Here is a 19,856-nt window from a genome sequence, read left to right on the forward strand (position 1 = left end):
CTCCAGTCCTTCCTCGAACACGAGTCTGCCATTGATTTTGCTTTGCCGCTCAACACACTGTTTGTCTCATGTTTTGTGGATTGAATCACACAATAGCAGTACCATGGAATTAAAAATGCTATAGAAATTTTAATTTAATTGATTAATGTGTATTGATTTTTCTACTACATGCAAGGCACTGAGCCTTCCGTGCCCTGGTCTGTCCACTACCCATCTCCTCTGCTACACTTCATCCCTTTATTCATTTATTCACATGTTTATTATTATTATTGAGATACTTAATCTCTGCCAGGCCCTTGACTAGGGCTTGGGATGTTGATGGTGAGCAGGCTCTGCCCAGAAACCTATGGCAAAGTCTTCGCAGACAAGTACGTGCTACAGTGGGAACACCTGCCAGTCTTAGTGGGTCAGGGGAGGCCCATGGAGCAGGTGACATTTTCAGTTTTCCTAAAGTTCTGTTAAAAATATTCACTGAAACTTACAGACGCCAAGTCTTGGCTGTTAAATCCCTCTACAGTTTTGGAGCCATGTTGAATCTTGCCCGGCAACTACTCCCTCCTCTTACCATTCCCTCTCAGCTATTCCCATCTTGTGCCTGTTCAGTCATTCTTACTGCTCATCCCAGCATTACAACACGTTTGGGGAAATGTGGGGGATTTACTCACCGCTCTGTGAATACTTCATGGTGGAGAACTGAAGAATCCTCTCATTTCCAAAGGTCATTTTCTCCTTAGTATAGTTAGCATTTTCATGAGTTAAGGTCATGCGTCTGGTGATTAGAATTTGGAATATTCAGAGAGACTCTTCATGGCAGCTTTCAAAGTGTATAACATTTTATTGTGGCAGAGGTGAGGACTCTGATCCTTGGGTTCTCTTTATGTTGAATTTGACAGGCTGAATGAAAAATTCTTAAGTGTCAGTGCCTTAAATTTGCATACATTGTTCTAGGGCTAGATAGGGAAAATGTGGGTGATTTAGCAGTGAGACCCTTTCACTACAGAAATTACATTAAAAAAATTTTTTTAACAGAGCTTAATGTATCATACAAGACTTTTTATTCTACTGATTTTCTAAGTAACAGTTGTACCTCTAGGTTCACGTCAGCCTTTTTGCAGGGGCGTCTAGTATTCAGGGACACAGCGAGCTCTCCTGTCCAGTTTCCCAGGCACATAGGTCATCCTCTTCGGACTCAACTGCTTTTGTCTGCCCTGCTGCTGGTGCTTGGAAAGGCCGGCCATCTGTTTACTGCCCTTGGAGCTCAGGTCTGCCTGTGTTTCCTGTGTGTTCTCTTCTGAGGCTTTTGTTTGTTTGTTGTTGCTGAGGGGGGAAATGCTATCTGCCAGGGGGAAACTGGCTTACCCTTTGTGTGCATGCAGATTTTCTCTGCATATAATATGCATAATCTTATACTAAATAACCATTTTCTAATTAACACCCTGGAGATATTTAGGTGATTGAGGCAAGTTGAGATGGTAAGAAAATACTTTGAAGTCATTCCTTTGATGCTATAGGAAAGAAAGATTTGACAGGGCAGTTTAAGGAAAAGAGGGAAAGTAAAGCAGAATTTCTGTGGGGAGAGTTCTAAATTATTGATTTTTAGAATTTAATAATGTAATACAATTAAAAAATAAGTACTAGGGTGTGTGTGTGTGCGCACGCATACACGCGCACTGAATAATGTGTCCTTAAATGACACAGGCTCCCCAAAAATCTATTTGTAGGAAAGAAATTCATCGTCATGTGAAATAAAAAAAATTAACATAGATCGTCTATGCTTTGGATATTGTCCGTCCCAGTTATGGTATGGAATCTTCATAGTGTTCTATGCGTATCTGTAAATTTTGAACCAAATCTGACTCTAGGTCTATGGAAGGAATAACATTAGGGAAAATACATTTTAAATAGAAACAATTTGTTTTACTTTTTGACTGTAATGTTAGTACATCCACATTTTAGGAAAGAACAGAAAAAAAAACTACAGAAAAATACAGAAAAAATTGAAAATGACTGTGCTTAAGCCCCACCCCCACTCCCACCTCGGATATAACTACATATAATATAAACATTTATTTCCTCCCAGATTTTTGTCTGTACATGTATTTGTTCATCATATATTGAGGGCGTACCAAGTGCCAGGCCCTCTGCTGAGTTCTGGGGATTTACCCGTGAACAAAATGTACAAAAGTTTCTGTCCCAGAAGAGTTTACATTCTAAATATGTGCACCCATGTACCCAAATGCACATTGGGAGCAAGCTGTATATACAGTGTGTTTGCTTATACAAGGGGAGGGGGCGCTAAAAAACCCAGACTTTATTTATAAAAAATTGTGTATTCTTACATGTTTAAACTTCTTTCACCTTCAAAGTGCTCTCCATCTAATGCAATACACCTACCAAGACTTTTTTCCCACTGCTCTTAAGTAGTTTTTGAGCTCGTTGACTTTGATGCCTTTTAGTGCTTCTGCTATTTTTTTGTTTCACCTTTTCCACATCAGCAAACTCTTTCCCTTTGAGGTCTTTTTTCATCAGGGAAACAAACAAAAAACGTTGCCGGGGGTGAAGATGGGTGAATAGGGAGGGTGGGGCACGGGGGTCTTGATCTATTTGGTCAAAAACTGCTTAACACTCAGCGGGATGTGGGCAAATGCGCTGGTTAATCACCCATCATTAAATGGGAAAACGCGTTGAAAGAGTCCTCAAAAAAAATTCCTAAGCCGAATGCACCTCTCACAGCAATGCCAGCTGGCCCACTGATACAGATGAGATCCTAGAACACTCACCCAGCGAGGGAAGCCTGTACTACAGGGGACCTGCCCTCCGGAAGATAATTCCTCCCCGCCCCCATCCCCACCTCATATTCCTTAACCTCCTATAAGGAGCACTTTTCTCTTATTAAATATTCTTAAGTATTGTGATTTTTTAAATGATTATGTACCCTTTTCCTTTTACCTTGTGACTATACTATGTTTATCTTCCAACTCTAGCTATTTAGGTGTTTTTCAATCTTTTGTTTTTATACAATAAGTAACCATGAATATCTTTAAAGGTGTACCTCCACCTTCCTAACTTACCTTCTTAGGGTAATTAATTGTGTATGAGTTTAGCCGGTTGAAAGGTAGGAACATTTTAAAGACTCCAGAAAGAGTTAAGTTACCATCTGCATATATTGTACCAATTGTACTTCCACTAGCAACATGTCTCTGCTCCTTTTAAAATTTCATACTTCCCTAGTATTTAATATTATTAGGAAAAAGAAAACTTTACCAGTTTGATGAAAAGTCTCATAGTGTTTTAAATTGTGTATCTTTGATTGTTTCTAAGAACACACATTTTTGTGTCTTTATTTCTTTGACTTATCCCTTACAGTCAATTGCCCATTTTCTATCTAAAGTAGTGTCGGGGTTTATTTATTTATTTGTCAGCACTCATATATTGAGCCATTTAGTCCGTTCTCATGTATGTGGCAAGTTTTTACCTCAATGGAGAATTTGTATTTTTTCCAACTTTTCTGCCAAACGAATCATGAAAAGTTGGATTTTAAACCAGAATCTCTCTCCCTCACCAGAGTGGCAGTGGCTCAGTTGCTGCGATCGCAGTACCTGCAAGTGGTAATGCCCAAGGAACAGGTCAGTTCTACAGACAGGGTTGCCGGTAGTGCCTGCGGGGCCAGAGCCGAGCAGGGAGCAAGCCGGCTTGTGAGCAGGCTAGCAAAATGGTTAATGGCGCTCCACCTCGCCCCCCCACCCTGTGCGATCCTGGTGCACATGAATTTAATTGAATGCTGTTTGTAAGTACCTCAGTGTTATAGAGAGCACGTTCAGGCTGTAGAAAGAAAAAGGTGGGCATTGTGGTTGTGGATGAATGAGCGATGAACAAGATTCTGACGAACAGCTGCTGTTCTGAGCAGGGATGTAGATTTATGTTTAAACCAGAGTAAACTATGCAACCAGGTAATAATTTTGAGCAATGAAGTACATTCGCTACAGTAACTGTTAAAGAAACAGATAAATCACAGGAATTTCAACATGACACTTTAGCCATTCAATAAATGGATATTTTAAATTTCATTTGCTTTTGAACTAAGTTCAATAATTTATAGAGTAGTCATTTAAAGATTAATGCTCAAAAGGGAGGAAAATCACTATACAAGAACAGAAACATATTATTTATGTATATTACATTGGGGCTTAGTCTGCCTGTAGTTTCCATTATAAACCTGAAGTTTCCGGCATTTATAATACAGCAATAAAAAGTTTTCCTTAGGCTGAAATTTGGCATTTATCTGAACTTTCTGAGATCCTAATTTTTATTTTATTCTTACTTTTACAAAATATTATGGCATCTTTCATGTATTTTAAAATGTTTTACATCATTAAGTAACACTATTAATTCAAAAGTTTATTTTAGAAGTAAGTTTATAACTGATGATTTCAGTGTGTACTGAACTGTTGATGCTGAAACTTTTTAAGATGGTTATAAAAGGTTTAAAGATGGTTTGAAAATATGATTCAAAGAGTGAGAAAGAAGAGGGTTCAATGTCATGATAATACTATTTGATATTATAGGTACAAAGCCAATAATAATATACTCAATTAGGACAAAATGTGAACCAGTTTATTAGAGGATTCATTAAAATTTAGCATTTCCAGTTTGGTCAGGCTCCATAATTTTATAAAACCCATATTCCAATACCCAATCTGCTTACTAATCAGTTCAGATGCTATTTATATGATAATATGGAAGCTTTTGGGTTTTTACATTCTCAGTTACCTGTTTCTCTAACTTAACCATGAGCTCCTGAAGGTCAGTGCCTATTTTATAATCCCAATACCTAGCATGTCAGTTAAGTATAGAATTCACACTTAAGAAATAATGGTTGAATAAATGAATACATGAATATTGATTCAGGAATGTGCTGTCACCAGCTTCTGAATGTTATCCATCCTAAAATGTTTGAATTGTTGGGTTAGAACTCGAAGTTCATTTTGCCATTAAAATATAAGGTAAAAGGTAAATTACTCCAAGAAATCTTATTTGATTTCTTCTGATGGAATCACAGTGGTCAGACAGTGGTCTGACCCATCTCCGGAAAGCACTCTCATCCCAGGCAGCAGATGGTCCTGTGGTCATGCTCGAACCCTCCCATGATAAGGGTTTCTTTCACATTTTGGAAATAATTTATCTTATTTTGGACACGTGGATTTACTTGCTCTTCTTCCTTTCTTTAAAAAAAAAATAATTTTGAGCCCAGCTCTTTTCTTTTACTTTAACATTATTAGTCTTGACCATTTCCTTCTAGAGCGTTGAAGACCAGGCCAGAGTTCAGGTGTGACTCAGGTATGGAAATTAAACCCTTCACCGTCCAGATCGCTGAGTCCCAGAGGAGAGGCCGCTCTGAGCAGCCTGGTCTGGGCGGCGGTTCTCAGAGTGTGGTTCCAAGCCAGCAGCCTCAGCATCACCTAGGAACTTGGTAGAAATGCGAATTAGCAGGGCGGCTGAGTCGAAAACTCGGGGTTGGGGGGGGGAGAGGGCAGCCCAGCTCTCCGTGTTGAATAACCCCGCCAGGTGATCACAACGTCCTAAGTTTGAGAATCGCTGCTCTAAGGCTTATTGGGTTGTCATCCCAGAGTGGAATCTTAGTCTTTAATTCCTTTGGGCAGCGAACACGATGGCAGCGTGACCTTCAGTGGCCAGCTGCCCAGCTTGCCTCTGCTGTGCTTCATGGTCAAGGCGCCTTGGAGCTGTTGCGAGAGTTTGGTTCAAGGTTTAGGTGTAGAGTCCAAGGGGAGTGTCAGACGTAGTGGTGGTGTGGAGCACAAGGGCACTGGTGCAGTGTGGCCAGGCCAGCCTCAGGGGGGACGTTGGATGCGCAAGTCTGCACAGTAGAACTTTGTCAGTATTTCTATTATCTAATATGAAAAATTTCAACTGGATTTGAAATCTGATACATTTTCATAAGAAATTTCACTGACGTTAATCAAATAAAGTGCTGTTAGATCCTCAAAATAAAAATTGCCGTGAGTATTTCAGTGGTTATAAAAATGGCCAACACAATTTTTGGGAAAAAAAAAATTTAAGAGAGAAGGGAAGGGAAGGAGAAAAAGGGAGAGAAGCATTAATGTGAGAGAGAAACACCAGTGGCTTGTCTCTCTTACACACCCCGACTGATGACCAAACCCGCAACCTGGGCATGTGCCCTGACTGGGAATCGAACCAGTGACCTTTTGCATAGTGGGATGACACCCAACCAACTGAGCCACACCAGTCAGGGCACCCACTCAATTTTTATAAGTTAGGTGTGTGAGTAAAAGTCCTTTCTAGGAATGACCAGTGAAAGCACTGAGCTCATCATTAAAAGTCTTGATCTAGAATGGTTTATAGTCATTTCAAGCCTATAAACTAATTTTTTTTTTTAAATTTTTATAAGACTTTACGTAAACCAAACTGGCAACATGCCAGGAAGCAAGATCTCAAAGTGCTCCTTATAACCTAATATTTTAAAAGGTTATTTTCAAGTAAGTAAGCTCAAGATTTTTTTTTTAATAGAAAATATTTTATTTGGAGCATTTGCACCAATTCAATATTTAGTGTTTCCCCTAATACTTGGATTTTATTTTCTTTATAACCGTCGGTTATTTAAAAATGTACTCAGTGTTTTCCCACCTCACATCCTCCTCTGTGTCCCCAGGGTTCAGGATGCCGTCAGCGCCCACCACACCATGGGAACTGCCCTGGGCAGTCTGGCCCCAAGCTCCCTGGAAGCCTTTCACTGTTTGTAGATGCCTTTCTTTCTCTGAGTAAACACCCCAGTTCCTCCAGTTGCTCCTGTTTATACGATCCCGTTTCCATACACCACACTAGTGAAGGTTCTCCCGGTTTTCATTTTCCTCCGGAAAGCGTGGCATCCAGAGCTGAGCACAGCTGTCCAGATGGCTCCTGCCTCGGGCCAGCGCAGAAGGGCCGGTGGTGATTCAGACACCAAGTGACATGATTCCTGGGAGTGACCTTGGAAATCAGAGTGCAAGCCCCTCGAAGGCACAGGCTGTGTTTCTCACTGTTTTATCCTTGTTGACTAGAACAGTGCTTAGTTAGAATATGGAATGTGCCCAGGAAATACTTCTAAGATTATGGGCTAATCAGATGAAAGGGAAGATGAGGACAGACAAAAAGAAAGTGAGGGTTAAGTGGGGGCATTTAGTCGCTTCCTGTCACTTTTGTCTCGTGGTAACAATCCCAGTCAGCAGCCAGATGTGCTCAGAAGATCACAGCCCTGGGGCTGGTGGACTTCACGGGTGAACTTGGTGAACAGCGTCCTGAGTGGCTGGATGTCCTGTCCACCACTGGGAAATGCCGAGGCCTTTGGTATGTTGCCGTTGATAAGCCAAGCCCTGCTAGTAAAAATGAAAAAGTGAATTATACAACTTGTTAGCTTTGTTTTTAAGGATAATTAAAATGTCATTACTGACACTGCCTTTTAAGATTTAGATTTATATGTCATGACACTCTTGGGCTAGTTTTGTTCCTAGTGAAAAATATAGTTTTCTAACGTGACTCACCTTACTGAGATGATCTGTTGTCAGGTCATGGTCTAGGCCTCATCTATTTCTATGTCTGTGCAAGATGCTTGGGACCTGGTATGTCCTCACCATTGCTCAAGTTACAGCCTAAGAGATCTAGTACATTGTTTCCTGGGACAATTTAGAAACTGAAGGTCCTGTTACCTTGTTTGAAATGAGGCATGAGAGCACTCAGCTTGACACCCTTAGATTCTAATTATCCCTGCATTTAAGCAGCTCGTCAGGCTTTCACTGAGTCCCCTGCGTTTTACCACAGCTGTGCCTCACGACAGCGGGGCTCACCCTGCCATCTCCTTGCAGTGAGTCCTGCCCCTGCCCCGCGTTCTCCCAGGGCTCCTTCCAAGAGGTAAGAGCATGCGCACTTCAAGTTGTCCCCTTGGGAGCTCTCTGGGTTTTGCCGAGTTCTGCTGACCACTGAAGTGCCTACAAAGCAAAACGAGTTCTGCAGGGGCATTGCGTGCCGTCCTCGAGCGCGACGCAGTGCGCGCTCTGCCTGAGCCGGAGAGGCAAGTCTCACTCGCAGGAGCGGTCCATTAATGTGCGAATACCTCTAAATACAAAAGTGTGGCTGGCGTCAGTCTCGTAACTGGTCATGTTTCCTTCCTCCTTTGCTTTAAACCTTAGACAGGTTAGCCCAAAATGTGTGGTCCCTCTCTGGCGCTGGGTCCCATGGTTCACATTTTGTGAACTAACCTCATTCCTGGACCAATTTTATTGTACAATCTTGATTCCCTCCCTTTTGTATTATTTACATTTGTTTTTTAAAAAATGAAATTTATTGGGGTGACAATGGTTAATAAGATTATATAGGTTTTAAGTGCATAGTTCTATGACAGCATATGCACATTGCATTGTGTGCTCACCCCCCAAAGTCAAATCTTCGTACGTCACCATACATTTGACCCCCTGTACCCTTTATTACTCCCCACCCGCTTCTGTCTGGTAACCACCATACTGTTGTCTGTGTCTATAAGGTTTTGTTTTTCTTGTTTGTTCATTTGTTACTTTCAGTTTTATATTCCACATGTAGTGAAATCGTAGGTTTCTTTTTCTGTCTTGCTTATTTTGCTTAGTGTGATATTCTCCAGATCTATCCATGTTGTCACAAATAGCAGTATTTTATCTTACGGCCGAGGAGTATTCCATTGTATGCGTTAGTTTTTAAACTTTGTTTTATTTTTTTTTAACTTTATCATGTAACATTGAACTTAAATTCTGTAAGCCACCTGAAATGATTTTTTGGAACTTGGTGAGGTCTGAATATGTACGTAATGAATATTTGCAGAACACAGACACATGCAGCAAGAAGGTGCAATTATTTTACCATGGAGCATTAATGGCAAGGTGGAAATTGCCACTTTTGTTTTCTTATCAGTGCTTCTAGGTATTTCTGACCTGTTGATTATGGATAGGTTTTAATGTTGCACCCACTAGAATAGCACTCAACTGTGAAAAAATGTTTTTCCTTGGAATTTTTCTTCTCTCATGTGGTGAGATAAGACTACTTTTCCATTCACTTTCACTTATTAGAAAAAAATTTCTTCTGCCAGACCATGAACTTATGGGAGCCAGATGAATGACCAGGATTTCCTGTTTTCACTTATAAAGGATTTGGGTGAAATGAGACTTGAAAAGGTGAAGAGAACTAGGGTTGGCGTTAGAACACATGGGCCACTGCTGGTTTTACTGCTCAGGTGATTACACACCTTCAGGTGATTACACACCCTTCTGGTTTTCATAGGTCTGAGTTAAAGATCTTCTTGAAAATATTTGCTGAATTGCTTTTACTTACCAATGTAAATCTTAAATCAAAACATGGAAATACACATCCCAGTCAGAGAAACTACAAATATTAGGAAGAGTCAGAATTATTGGCAAAGTGACCCAATTGCAACAAATTATAAATACCCACCAAGTACCCCTTGTGCAAGGAGCCAGTGCAAGTGTTTAGAAGGAAACACCCTCAAGGGCAGGGATCCCTGCCTTGTGCAGCAGCGGGCCTGGTGCATACTGAGTGCTAAAAGTCTTAGTTGGATTGTGTGTGCGCGCATGCATGCAGTGTATCCCTGGGAGAGGGCATGTACAGTCTACTTGAGAGAATAGGAAACAAATAAGTGAGTAGAAGAGTTGCTGTTCATAGGTGCACTTAACAAACAGACAAGGTAGCTACTGTTACAACCAAACATGTAAGACCCAAGCGGGCAGGGAGGGTTGAACAGGTTGTGGTTTGGAGCTGGAGTAAAGATGGACAGGAAGAAGAGGACATTGCAGGTAGCACGAGCGAAAGTGAAACACCAGGACAGGACGCGCCCAGCGGACAGTGGACCCAGGACCCGTTCTCCAAGCAGAGAGTGTATGACAGGACCAGTTGGCGGAAGGGCTTCTCCTTCAGAAATGTGGACTTCCTCCTGTCTCTGTTATGTTGCCACAATCTTGGGAAGACTTTGGATCAGAGGAGTAACACGAGCACAGAGCAGTGTGCCTCTCAAAGCAAAATGAGCATACAGGTCACCTGGGGATTTTTATTTGGGTCTAGGGTAGGCCCAAGGCTGCCTTTGCAACAACCCTGGTGCTTCTAAGCTCAGCACGTATAAACCGCACTTTAAAGGGCAAGGACACAGAGTACTATTTCAAGATTTATTTGACAATAATGATTGGATGGGCATGACACTGCTTTGTTACATGTTTTAAGAATCAAAAGGAACCTAAAGACAATCAAATGGTCCGTTTCTCTTTCATTGCCATTGGAAACACTGAACAATAACTGAGGTTGGGATCTCACTCTGGTGGGAGCAGGACTGGAAGTCTGTCTCTTAGCTGGCAGTCTGTGCTTCCTACTCCCCTCTGCAGTGGTGGGCCGGGTACCCGTGAGGTGAAGGACCGCAAGGAAGCTGGTGTATGTGAATGGAATGGTGGGACAGACATAGGAAACCTTATGAAGGAAGAAGCAATAGCTCCTGGTAGGTGACCTGATGGGGAGTGAGGAAACTTCCAAGAACACGATGAGGTTTCACTCCTGGTAAAATGGACACACACACCCCATTGGTCATCGGGAATGGAGAAGTCAAACATGAGGGGAGCATGCTTTGCCAGCTGGGAAATACCACAACCTTAGAGTCTTCTTGTAAAGTGGTGGAGGCCACATGAGCTTTGAAATCTATCACCAGCAGCAATTTCCGCCAGCAATTTAGAGCTCGGTTTTCTTCCTGAAGCGCGTGCATCAGTAGTAGCACGGGGTGTTTTCCATGTAGGCTGACTCGCTAAGCATGTGGTCCTCTGGCTTTTCCCACCTCCTCCTTCCTGTGCTCAGGGTGGGGGAGGGTGGGTGCCTGCCCTTCCTCTCTGCTTGGAACAGGAGAGGGGTTTCTCCCTCCTGCTTTCGCAGCTGTGAAGTTCATTTGGCTCGGAGCACTGGCAGCCTTGAAGGCCAGAGAGGTGTGGATTTCCACAAGAAGGTGGGAACAAAGCTGGAGTGAGAAAGAGGGCGTGATGTTTGTTCTCCAGGACCTTACTCCGCCCCAGTGGGGTTTTACGCTGGTGTATTGCACAGTGGGTTGTGTCCCTTTCAAGTGACAATGCAGTCGTTCAGGGTCACGGCCTTAGTTTTATAGTAGATGACGCCCTGTTAGAGTGAGTCTGGAAGTATTGTGTGCACATGCACACACAGGTGGGTGCATACACTTGTTCGAAGGCTCAGTTTGGGTTTCTGCAAACCACTGATTTCATTTGGAAACATTTGTTCTTTTTTGCTTCTATGTTAGACATAATAAACATCTTAAGGAATTACTGTTTCTAGAGGTTGTCCATGTTGACAAGGAATGGATTTGAGGTTCCCCCACCAGTCATTTTTTGTTATCTGATTCCTTAGGAAAAAACAACATACAGTAGTAGGGTTTAACCTCCTTCAGCCCAAATAGGAATGTGAGATGATTTCTAAAATCAACATGGTTGTTCCCTATTAATCATAAAATTCATGCATAGTATTTTCATGGTATTAGTTATTACAGATTTTAATACCTCAGAGTATTTTAATACAGGACATAACCCAGTTTGAGAAATTGTTTTAATATTTCTTGAGTTTTTAAGTTTGTTGGGAACAACTAAAATTATCAAATTTAATTTGGGGGACTTTTGTTATGTTCCTTAATAAAAAAGTAATAAATGCTCCGGAAATATGTTAAAAATGGAGAAGCACAGCAACCTTTGTGGAGGGTACTTGGGCGTGTGAGGGTCCTTGCAGACATTTTCTCATTCATTTGTGAACATACAGATGTAGATGATTTAAAACCACGTATAGGATTTGGAGATTATATTTTAAGCTGATCTTTTTCCTTGTTTAGAAAAAATAATGAAAGTAATGCAAGACTACATGCTTGTGAAAAGGCACAAAGAGAATAGTAGCATAAGTAACTTAACATTTGGTGCCCACCCTAAAACTTTCCCTTGCACACACACTTACATACCACTCACACACTGTCACCTATATTTATATTTTTGCTTGGTTTTCCTTGTTATACTTCATTAAAGTAGAAATGTCCCTTTAGCGTTAATAATGTACAAACTAAGAGTTCTTAGTATTAATAATATTTGTCATTTTTTACTAAGGTGTCCACATGTGGCTGAATGATGACTGGTTTAATCCATAGAGCAAACTTTATGCATCCACTTTCATTTTAAATTTAACTTTTTAAATGTACACGAAGTCTTAATAACCTAACTTAGAATTGTAGGTTCAGGTTCAGCCACTAGTGTTGTTGGCTTTCTGGATACTGAACATGGACCAGATTTTAGAGTTACTTCTCACTAAATACTGCTTCACATACTCTGCACAGTGCAAAGTCAATGAGCATATCATATTCAAAAAAGTATTAGGATGATGTATTTGTACTTTGGGTAATAGTGAGTACTTTTCTAATGAACTCTTTGGCTGTGTTCAATTTTGAATGCATTTCTTTATGTTCTTTTGCAACATTTAGATGGAATATCTAAATTTACTTAATATGATTTTTTTTTCCCTGCAATGACCAGAGAAAGTTCTCCAGTGCTTGGAGAAAGGGGTCAAATTCTTGACGATTGAAGCATTTGCTCAAGATGAACCACAGTTGGGATTTAAGCAACCATGTTTACTAAACCTTATTAACATAAAAAACAATTGTGATATTTCATGATCGTGTGTCTGGGATTTTCTTCAAAGTAAAATTGGGTGGGGCTGAAGCATAGGTGAAGGTATAGATAAAACAAAATTGACTTTAAGTAGACAATTGTTGACGTTGGGTAATAGCAGTTTGGACGTTCATTATCCGGTTTTCTTTACTTTCGTGTATTTGAGGCTTTCTTTAATAATAAGTTTGAAATGAGAGAGATAATAATTTTAGTATGAAACATTGTGATATTTCAACCTGTACGTGGTAGGTTAAGATTGAAATATATTGCCAAGATATGCTACTTGAGCAAACCATAAAAGTCACAGAAGAATCCTTATGGACATTGTCACATGGAAAAGATCTCACCTCATTCCTCTTTCCGAGAACACAGGGGAGGGCCTGTCTCCTCAGCACCGAGAGTGGCAGACTGACTCCTAAAGCCTGCCATGAGGGTACCTCCCGCTGCAGTGTTCCTCCTACCACAGATTTGACACTCTGCCCCTTGAGAGGTGGGGGCTGTGTACCCTCTTGCATCTAGGAGAGGTTTTGATTCCAGAAGTGACACCATCTGAGGCTCTGTTAAAAAAGGCAACACAGCCCTGACTGGGTGGCTCAGTTGGTTGGGTGTCTTCCCAGGAAGGGAAAGGTCACTGGTTCAGTTCCTGCTCAGGGCACCCGCCTGGGTTGGAGGTTCAGTCCCAGTCAGGACATGTGCAAGAGGCAACTGATGGGTGTTTCTCTCTCACATCGATGTTTCTCTTGCTCTTACAAACCAGTATTCTGCAGCTGCGTGGAGCACCCCTGTATGTCTTCCAGCTGATTGCCACTGCTGAGGTCCCAGCTGTTAACCAGCATAGGCCTCCAGACATGTGAGCGAGCAGGGCTCATGATTATGACCCTGGTCATCAAGCCCCCCCGACCCATCTGAGGCCCCAGGTACCATGGAGCAGAGACAAGCCATTCCTGATGTCTTCTTTCTGAAGTCTTAGGCACAGAATCTGTGAGCATAATAAGATGCTTGTTGTTTTGCAACTAAATTTGAATTGATTTGTTACACAGCGGTAGTTGACTGCTGCATACATTATTGAGGGAGAAAACTGTCAATATGTTGATAAGGGAGAGCAGAATCTTATTTCTCAGTGCTCATGTCTTTCCATAACATGCCCCAAGGGTACATATATACTCAGTGACCGGGGTTTAGTGGTTTTCACAGTTTTTACTGTTTTCAACAACACAGTGACTTCCAAATCAGAAGCTGTATTATGAACATCAGTATTTCCCCGAATAAAGTGGTTTGGGGCTAGGCCATCAACGTCATCTCTTTCATTCTTCTTACTCCACCTTCTCCTTCATCTGGACTTCCTTCTATCGGAACCCAGGACCCAGGGGCTTGCTGGCCTCTCCCCAAAACTGGTGGCAGTTGAATTGGAAGTGGAGAAGGGGCCTGAACTATACACTGGCCGTGGAAGGGGGTGTCAGGGAGCCTCTCTCTGTCCCCCCGACCCGAATTCCTGCCTCTCTATTGGGCAGGCAGCACCCTTTGTTGTTGCACACGTGGCTGGTGCACCTTCTGTCTGATTCCGTCATGGTTTTCCACTCCCCATTGGGCCATGAAGAAAGAAAAAAAAAATCCAACCTTTTTTTCTGTGATAAACAATAAAAAGTTGTCCAGCACTCTTCTGTATATTTGTGTGATGGTTCTAGTACGATACGTGTCATGCTCTGCGCACAGGTGCTTTGTCCCGGTGTGTATCGGAACACCTGCTACCTTAAACTCTGTGCTGGTCCATTTCTCAGGCCCAGCAGTGGGTCCACAGGGTTTGCTGTATTTTTTTATTATATATTTTTATGCTGTAAATATTTTATACTATTCATACGTGATAACAATGATTAATTACTGCACATGTGTCATGGATATCTTGTGACATCCATCAGTGTTGTCATAATGGAATTTTCCAATAGCCCATTCTGTTTTCTCTCCAAACATCATATAGGTCCTTACTTAGGAGACAGTGTTACCAGCTGCTGCTTATTTGTGTAATATTTTTTACTTGAGGATGCGTTTGGTCTAAGAAATGCTTCTTGACAAAGATGGTAGTCTTTCTTTAATTGATATAATTAATATTTGCTTCGAAAAACATTATTTTGTGGGATGTTGTAGGGAAAAAAGAACCACTGGAAACATCACTGTACAAATGCCCCTGTTTAACATTTCCTGTCGCTGATAAAACTGATGTTCTGCATGGAAACATTCACTGGGTCCATTATTTTAAAGGAACGAGTTTTAATACATTGAACATCAAAATACACCCCCCTTCAATTTCCTAAAAAGTGGCTAAAACACTTTATGTTCATTATAAGTAATACACTTAAATATGAAGTTGAATTGTTTAGAATGTTACTTTTTTTTAAAGGATTTTATTTATTTATTTATTTATTTATTTATTTATAGAGAAAGAGAGAAACATCAATGTGTGGTTTCCTCTCACACTCTCACAGCTGGACTTGGCCCGCAACCCAGGCATTTGCCCTGACTGGGAATAGAACCAGCAACTCTTTGGTTCACAGGCTGGCACTCAATCCACTGAGCCACACCAGCCAGAGCACTTCCTGGTCATCAAACATTTAATATGGTTGTTAACGAGGCCCTGATCCTTATGCAGGAACCTCTATGTTTTGCATAATATACCAAAATATTGTGTTTATGATACTGAGTGACAAAGGATGTACTCAATAAATAAAATTTATTGGGAAAATGCAGATAAAAATATACAGTACTGGCAGAAAATGTCCTAGTGTGGACTATTACCTAGCGAGGTAGGGACTTCGATTTTGAAGAAGCGCTAAGAACTGAAGAAGGGGAGAGAATTGAATCAGCCTTTGTTTATTGTTGTCATTGATGGTTTTGGAAGGAAATTTACTGGAGTTGGGTGTTAAAGGGGAAATTTTAGAGAAATGTCGGGAGGCCTAATTGAGTTCTGTTGTCACTCTGAGGCTTTCATACTGGACAACGTAGAATGAGAAAATTATAAAATAAACCTTTGTTTAACCCCCTGCTGTTTAAGTTGGTAAATTGCTCTACGCAATGCGAAGTGGTTAGCTATCAGGGCATCGTGACTGGACTCGACACTGGGAACCTCAGAAATACATACCCATTTTGTTACTATATCTGAATCTGACCATCCTATCAACTGGGCTTGGAATGCAATGCAAACATTTCTATACATCGTGTCAATAAAAAGGTGTATCAAGTTTGAAACAAAGATCAACATGTCTGTAATGAACAAAGGTGGCAATAAAAACCAGGATGCTAAGCAGAGAGAAGTTCTATGGATTCACGCCTTACTCTTTTTCATAACAAGTAAGGCCCTTGGACTAGGGGTCAGGGGGTTGCCAGTCCGTTAAAACACTTTTTCAGCCTTGTCCAACATCATCCCATTCTCAGGTTGACTCGCCCTGGCGCATTCACTCTGTAGACTGTATTGGTACTAGATTCCTGGTAGCTATTTACATTCATGAATTTACTCTGAGTTATACTTATTTGCATATTTTATTGCTAAGTTTTGAAAACATTGATCTAGTTTTGTCATCATGCTAATGATGAAATGGGCAACTTTAGTAAATTGAACAATTAAATGGCAAAGTGAGAGTTCATATTTGAGATGACCTGCTCCTATTTCCCGTATGTTAGCCAAGACTCACAAAATAGTCTTCCTATATAGCACGTGTGCAATCCCAAAGAACGTAGCAATCGCTAACACAATAGGGTTATTGGAGAACTCAGAATTAATCTGATATTTCAAAGTTGTATAATGTTAGTGACAGTACTAAAACTGCCCATTGTCCTGCTTGTGACTTGTTGGTTAGGTGGGGACCCCCCCTGGATGGTGGACCACTCTGATGAGGACCTCCGCGTCAGCACCCATTTACAGTTAGAATGTTTCTCTACTAAGGAAAAATATCAATGTGGTGCTCCGTTCGGTGGTATATCCCTTATTTTCCCATGGTGCATTCTATCACATGTAATAGTGCAATTGCCGTGTTTTGCTGCCAATGCTTATTTCGATATATTATTTTCATCACAGGTTAGCTTTCATTAAAGGTTTATTTCTCCTTTTTTTTCTTTCCAAGGGGATACAGTGTTGTTGTTTTTTACCTGTAAGATGAGAGTGTTATGCTACATGGCTTTATCTCTAACATTGTTTGATCCCTCTGCTTCTTTTCACTTAATGATTTTCAGCGTAGTACTTCTTGCATTTATTTCATCTGCTAACTGGATGCTGAGGGTTTTTTTGTTTTGTTTTTTTCATTTTTAAATTTTCATCTAGGCTACTTCATTTATTTGTACTATAGGCGCCTGGAGATTTTTAGGTCTGTGAGGTCATACCAAGTTAATTTTTCACTTTCCTAAAGACTCTTCCAACTAGCCCCACCTTCCCAAATGTCCTGAAACTGTTTAGCACTTTACAATCAGATGAGACTCTGTTGTTGAAGAAGAAACCGAACACAAATGAGTCACTGTAAATTCTGTGTCTTAGTGAGGGTCTGATCACACCCAGAGAATTATTTCACCGTTAGCTGTCCGTGCGCTTCAGCTAGACTGTGCTTATAAAATTGTCAGTGGTGTCAAGTGGTGAAGTTTGGAAAACAGTTCAATTTTACTGAAGAGGCTAGAGCTCTCATTTTAAAAACACTTTAGTGTTTCCAGAAAATGTGTTTATCCCTGCCATCTCCTCCCCCTGTACCCTCGTGTTTCCCAAATTCCCCCATCTCTTGTTACACATCTATTTGTCTTTCTGGTCTGTGCCACGTTTGGAAGTCTCATTAAAAGCAGCATCTGTTCTGTTTTAGGAGAAACCCGATGCCGGCCCCACAGCACTTCAGCTGCGGTCCCAGATTGAAGTAAGCACAATGAGTTGAATCGTCTCTTTTTGCTTCTGCCCCTTTTTTTTCTTTTTCTTAAGTGATATTCTGTACAAACCCGGTGAAGCCGGCTGCGTGCCGCCTGCACTGACGCTGTGACCTTTCTCTCCTAGGAGTCGCTTGGTTTCTGCAGCGCCGCGTCAACACCAGAAGTGGAAAGAAAGTAAGTCGCCCTGCCCAGGGCCAGAAATTCAGTGGAGATGTCTTTTAGGTCCACGTTCATGGGTGATCGTGTCGTGTGTGTTCTGTGGTGCTTGATGTCAGTTTCCTTCCATGGTATGTGTATGTGTACACATACCGGGGTGGGCAAAAGTAGGCTTTAAGTACCCACTTCTGTTGGTCGTGGGCTCAATTACCAGCCATCGTTGCCTAAAAGATAAATCATAAGTAAGGATGTGAAATAATACGGAAAGAAATAATACAAGTAAGTAATAAAATAATAAATAATAATACAAGAAGAAGCGGTTCTGCGTACTCACAACTGTAAACCTACTTTTGCCCAACCCTGTGTGTAGGTAGATAATACAAGTGTGTTTTCAGTTGTAATTCCGTTGGTGATGCCTGACAACTCTGTGAAGGATTATTGATTTCACACTGCATACTGTGAGTGCGTCCTAAAGAAAAGCTTGGAGGGAGGTATTTCTTGGAGAAAGGGGAAGGACAGATAAGTCAACCAAAATGGGGTTGCTGCTTTTACGTTATTAGTTTTGGATATACAGTGAAAATCTTAAAGAAGCAAGGTACACAATGGAAATATTCCAGAATCAAACGACGATTGAAACACTTTGCTGCATTGTGATTGGGTGGTTGACCTTAACACAGGAATGAACACTGTGACAGAAGATGGCAAATGCTCACTAACCTTGAAGGTCATATTTTTGCTTCCTTGTCCTAACTTGGACCCTGTAATTTTTACTGTCTTGGAAGATAATTCTATGTTATATCTTGTATTTCCAGTATTTCTTTTAGGCAACTTTATAAAACAAAACAAATGTTTTGTTTTGTTTTTTCCCTCCACCTGTAACCTTTTTCTTTTCTACTTTATTCCATTATAATTATGCTAGAATGTTCTATTTGTGATCTTCCGAGGTAAAGAAATTTTAAGAAAGTCCACATGTTTAAACAGACACTTCCTTTGGCACAGGGCCACTTGGGCCGTTTCATGCCAAGAGAGACATAGAAGTGGTTCAGGAACAAAGTATTTCTGGAATGAGAAGCACACGTTGGGAGAGCGTGTGTGTGCTTTGCAGCACAGCTCCGCCTAATCCGTCCACGTGTGTGAGCTGCTCGCCCGGAGCAGCTCGGAGGAGGGGAGGCTGCTTCGCCAAAGCTCCCACTCTCCGTTGAAGAGGTTCAGCAGGTTTGGTTCAGGACTGAGGAACGTGGGGTGACGAGCAAAAGAAAACCAAGGCCATTGCCCACTCAAGCTTAGAGGGTCGCTGTGCAGTCAACATGAATTTCCTTTGTTTTACTTGCATATATTCTCCCAGCAACTTAGTCATGTGGAGGCCGAACCAGCCAAGAAATTTGACTTGACATTGATTTTGAAACTGGAGGTACTGTGGTGGTGTTGAACTGAGCATGGGCAGAAGTATTGAGTGAAGGGGCTGTCGGTTCACCTGACCTAGTTTACTGCCTGTGTGGCATAATTCAAGCTGAGAACTCAGGTGTTCTCTCCATCTCTGAATCCTTCAGGACATAAAGAGTTGTTTGTCTTTCCTCCTGAGCGGAAGTGACTCACCAAATTTGTACTAATCTTAGGCTGGGCATTTCTTCTTCCCCTCAATTATGGGTAGTCATACTTTCCGTGTTTATAGCCTTCACTTAGTGAAATGTAGCATGACTCCTGTGGCCAAGAGAGGGAATGACAGCCTCCTCTGAGGTTAACAAAAAAAAAACAAAAAACAAAAAAAATTGAAAACATACACACAACCCCAACCTTTTCATCTGTAATACTGCCATTTTGTTTTTGTTCTTTTAAATGTTTAAGTTAAGCTTAGATGTTCAAATAAATTGAAAGTTTTAATGCATTTTGTCCTTCATTTTCTCATGAATAGTTTTTGAAAATTGTGGAATTCTTTTTTTCTTTAAAGAACTTTTGACAAAATGTTAAACTTACAGAACATTTGCAATTGTGCAGTGGACTTCCGTATAAGTTTTACTTAGACTCACCAGTTTGCATTCTCCTGCCCTCTATCTCTCTTACATAAAT

The 19,856-nt window shown here is 41.1% G+C and overlaps 1 protein-coding gene across 2 annotated transcripts in view; it reads left to right on the plus strand.

Moving 5' to 3' along the window:
• SASH1 (SAM and SH3 domain containing 1) overlaps nucleotides 1-19,856 on the plus strand; it is a 209,595-nt gene that overhangs the window by 104,661 nt on the left and 85,078 nt on the right. For both annotated transcript variants that reach the window (XM_054570086.1, XM_054570085.1), the window contains exons 3-4: nucleotides 17,573-17,623; nucleotides 17,758-17,807. In XM_054570086.1, coding sequence (XP_054426061.1) covers nucleotides 17,573-17,623; nucleotides 17,758-17,807 — 101 coding nt within the window. The remainder of the gene's footprint in view (nucleotides 1-17,572; nucleotides 17,624-17,757; nucleotides 17,808-19,856) is intronic.

The sequence above is a fragment of the Pteronotus mesoamericanus genome, unplaced genomic scaffold, assembly GCF_021234165.1.
Source record: "Pteronotus mesoamericanus isolate MK-2021 breed Mesoamerican mustached bat unplaced genomic scaffold, CSHL_Meso_final contig_20, whole genome shotgun sequence".
NCBI lineage: Eukaryota > Metazoa > Chordata > Mammalia > Chiroptera > Mormoopidae > Pteronotus > Pteronotus mesoamericanus.